This window comes from Zingiber officinale, chromosome 5B (genome assembly GCF_018446385.1).
Source record: "Zingiber officinale cultivar Zhangliang chromosome 5B, Zo_v1.1, whole genome shotgun sequence".
In the NCBI taxonomy this organism is placed as follows: domain Eukaryota; kingdom Viridiplantae; phylum Streptophyta; class Magnoliopsida; order Zingiberales; family Zingiberaceae; genus Zingiber; species Zingiber officinale.
Window position 1 is genome coordinate 4301011 of NC_055995.1, and position 3173 is coordinate 4304183.

Genomic DNA, 3173 nt, shown 5'->3' on the forward strand with positions numbered 1-3173 from the left:
GCAAAATATATACCTGATCATGGGGCCACCATTCCTGTCCTGTCACAATTCGCCTACCTGTGTGTCGCCTAGCCTGATCACGGTATCGTGAATCGCGGTGTACATGTCGAATAATCACCGCCCAGCTTCTATATATGGGACCCCAACCGACGAAGGTATCGTTCCTCTGCTACCAAACAGACTTCTACTAATCTGTCGAAAGCAAAGCGGCAGACGAAAGAGTGATGACAGGTGACTGGAGGTTCTCGGTCGATGCCGTGGAGGCGGTTCTATGGCGGCAGGAAGATGACGACGACGGTGGCGTTATGGCGGCGAATGGGGAAGAGGTCGGGTGGAAGTGCTGGCAGCACCCGTCGCAGCCTCGCTACGGCGTCTGCCCCGCTTGCCTCCGTGACCGCCTCCTCCGTCTCTGCCCGGATTGCGCCCGCATCCGCCCCTGCATTTGCGGCAGCTTCGCCTCCTCCTCCTCCTCCTCCTCGTCTTTTTCTTCCCTTTCCTCCGCCGAGCCCATCAGATCCGGCTCCCGGAGGGGCGACGGCGCGGATATCGGAGCGGTGGGACCCGTTTCGCGGCTCATCGAGAGCGAACCGGCCTTCATGCGGTCGCGATCTGTCGGGTTCCGGCTTCTCAGATCGAACTCCACCTTCGGCGACGTCGAGCCACCGCCTTCGAGATCGCGGGGATTCAAGATTTGGGCGCCGTTCTGGAGGCGAAACGAGCCGCTGGACGACACCAAACAGCCTAATCTGCACAGATCGAGGTCGGTGGCGCCTGGGCGCTTGCCGGAGCCAAACTCCGGAAGGGAGGCGGAGGGAAGAGCGAAGGGGTCGCGATGGCACTTCCCGATCCCAATCAAGGCGTTGCGAGGCAGGAACGCGGCGGCGGCGATGAAGGAGCTGGCGCGATAGCCTTCACCGCGTGCCGCGGTTGATTTGACCATAACAAACCCTCGATATTTTCTTCTTCTTCGTCTCTTTTTCCCCTTCTTCGAAATTTCCGCACGCTGTCAAACCAACTTGGTCTTACGGACTCACGACTACTCCATCTCGGATTAAAAAGAAAAATTGTTTGTGAATAATATTCAATGATTCGGTTTTTTACTACCCCAAATATTAGCAATATATTCATTTAAGAAAAATGAGCATATTTTCATGGTAAAAAACAAACAGTTGGAAAATGGATAAGGGAGGTACGTCACGACCGTCCTCCTCCTGAGCAGCTCTCCATCGCCACAACTTTCCGTCTCACAAAAGCATCAATTGCGAGAGCGAATTGAAGTCTACTACTGTCGTGTGGTCCTACTCCTTCCTTCTTAGCGGCCACATTCTGTACTTAAACATGCCTCTCATCGATCGTTACGTTGCGTCTTTTTTTTCCTGGAATCTCGTGCGACTGTTTGTTCTTTGTAGGGATAGACATGGTTCATTGATGGCTGGGCGCACAGCTGAAGACTGAATAGAAAGTAGGTTGGCGTTGCCATCACCAGGGACGCATCGTCTCATATAATAAATTATCCCTTTTTCTCACGAACAAATGAATTTTATTCATAGAAAAAAAAATAAAACTTTACAAGTCGGGCATATAATTGAATTAAAAATTTTAAAATTAAGATTGAATTTAATTATTTAAAATAACTGATTAGCTTTCTTTTAAAAGTATACCAACAGTAGGAAGAATAATAGTTATTCATTTGAATTTATAGTGTGCTTTTTTTCATCACTGTATCTTCGAATAAAAATCATCAAACAATCATGTTGCGAGGTTGCTGTAGGGTTGCTGGTGATTTGGGTGACTCTCGAGTCCCATCAAATTAATTCCATCATCATTATAGTTGACCAAATTGTCTAATTCGATTCCCCTCAATAATGCAGCCAAGTCAAGTTAAGTTAAGAGGATGCTCGGCTTCCTAATAATTAATACTTCATTTTAGAGAGGTTGTATTACGATGTTTTGGTATCACGAGAAAATTGAAAGCGGATTCTTTTAAGCTGAATCTTAAATTTCAGTATTATAGATTTCGTACTCAATTTTTGTAATTATAAAAGTATATATTACATTACTATTATAATTTTTTTTTCTTTTACGATAAATTACGAACCACAAAGGAAAATATTTGTTATACTCAAATCAAGTAAGAGCATCCATAATGACATCAAATATTTTCCCTAAATATTTATGGGACCTACTTCTATATCATCAATCAAATATCTCACTTATCAAATATCTCAAATCTTATAATAAAATATCCCCTCAACTAAATATTTATCGGTCTCATCTACCAAATATTTTTATCTCTCAATTACAACTTGTGGGGCCCACTGTCATGCCACCCACAATGAAATCACCGGGCACAAACTTTATGCACGGTGATTTCTATTCTCCTTTCAAATATCCCCCACAATGGGGGATATTTGAGAGAGGGGGATATTTGGAGAAATATTTTCTCCAAATATCCCCATAAGAGATGCCCTAATGTATAGAATTATATTTTTGTCCAATCTGAATTGAATCAATTAATAGAGTATCCATAATAACATCAAATATTTTTCCAAATATTTATGATCTTACATTTAAATTATCAATCAAATATCTCATGTTTAAATATCTTAAATTTCACAATTAAATATATCCTCAATCAAATATTTATGAGTCACATATTAAATATTATACTCTTAATTATCTCAAATTCTATAATGAAATATCTCATCAACTAAATATTTATGGTGATAATATTATTTTATTAATTTATATATAATTTTATATTTAAATAAAATTAATTATACTTATTAAATTTTAATTTAATATATTTCAATATTTATTTATATTTTGATAATTATTAAATGTAATTAATATTCAACTTTTAAAAAAAAACAATAACAACAGCTACACAGGAGTATTAGGCGAGTGGGAGGGCCCACCTCCTCCTCCTTTAGCAGTAGCTTAATTTGTTTGTTTTTTAATATGCCACGTAGGATAGATGAGCAGTGATTTCTAAATATTCATATCTTTAGTTATCACAGTGACAGATATTTGAGATGGGATATTAGAAAAATATTCCTTCTAAATATTTTGTATTATGATTTTCTTATAATATAATAATATAATCGTAATGTTTATGTGACCATGAATACTTATTTTAATTGATTATTATATTATAGTAATCGATTCAAAAT

At 39.5% G+C, this 3173-nt stretch overlaps 1 protein-coding gene across 1 annotated transcript; it reads left to right on the forward strand.

Annotated features, from left to right (window-relative positions):
• Positions 1-224: 224 nt before the first annotated feature.
• Positions 225-908, forward strand: LOC121987984. Its single transcript, XM_042541685.1, has one exon. It carries the CDS (start codon positions 225-227, stop codon positions 906-908), a length of 684 nt encoding a protein of 227 aa, XP_042397619.1.
• Positions 909-3173: the final 2265 nt, after the last annotated feature.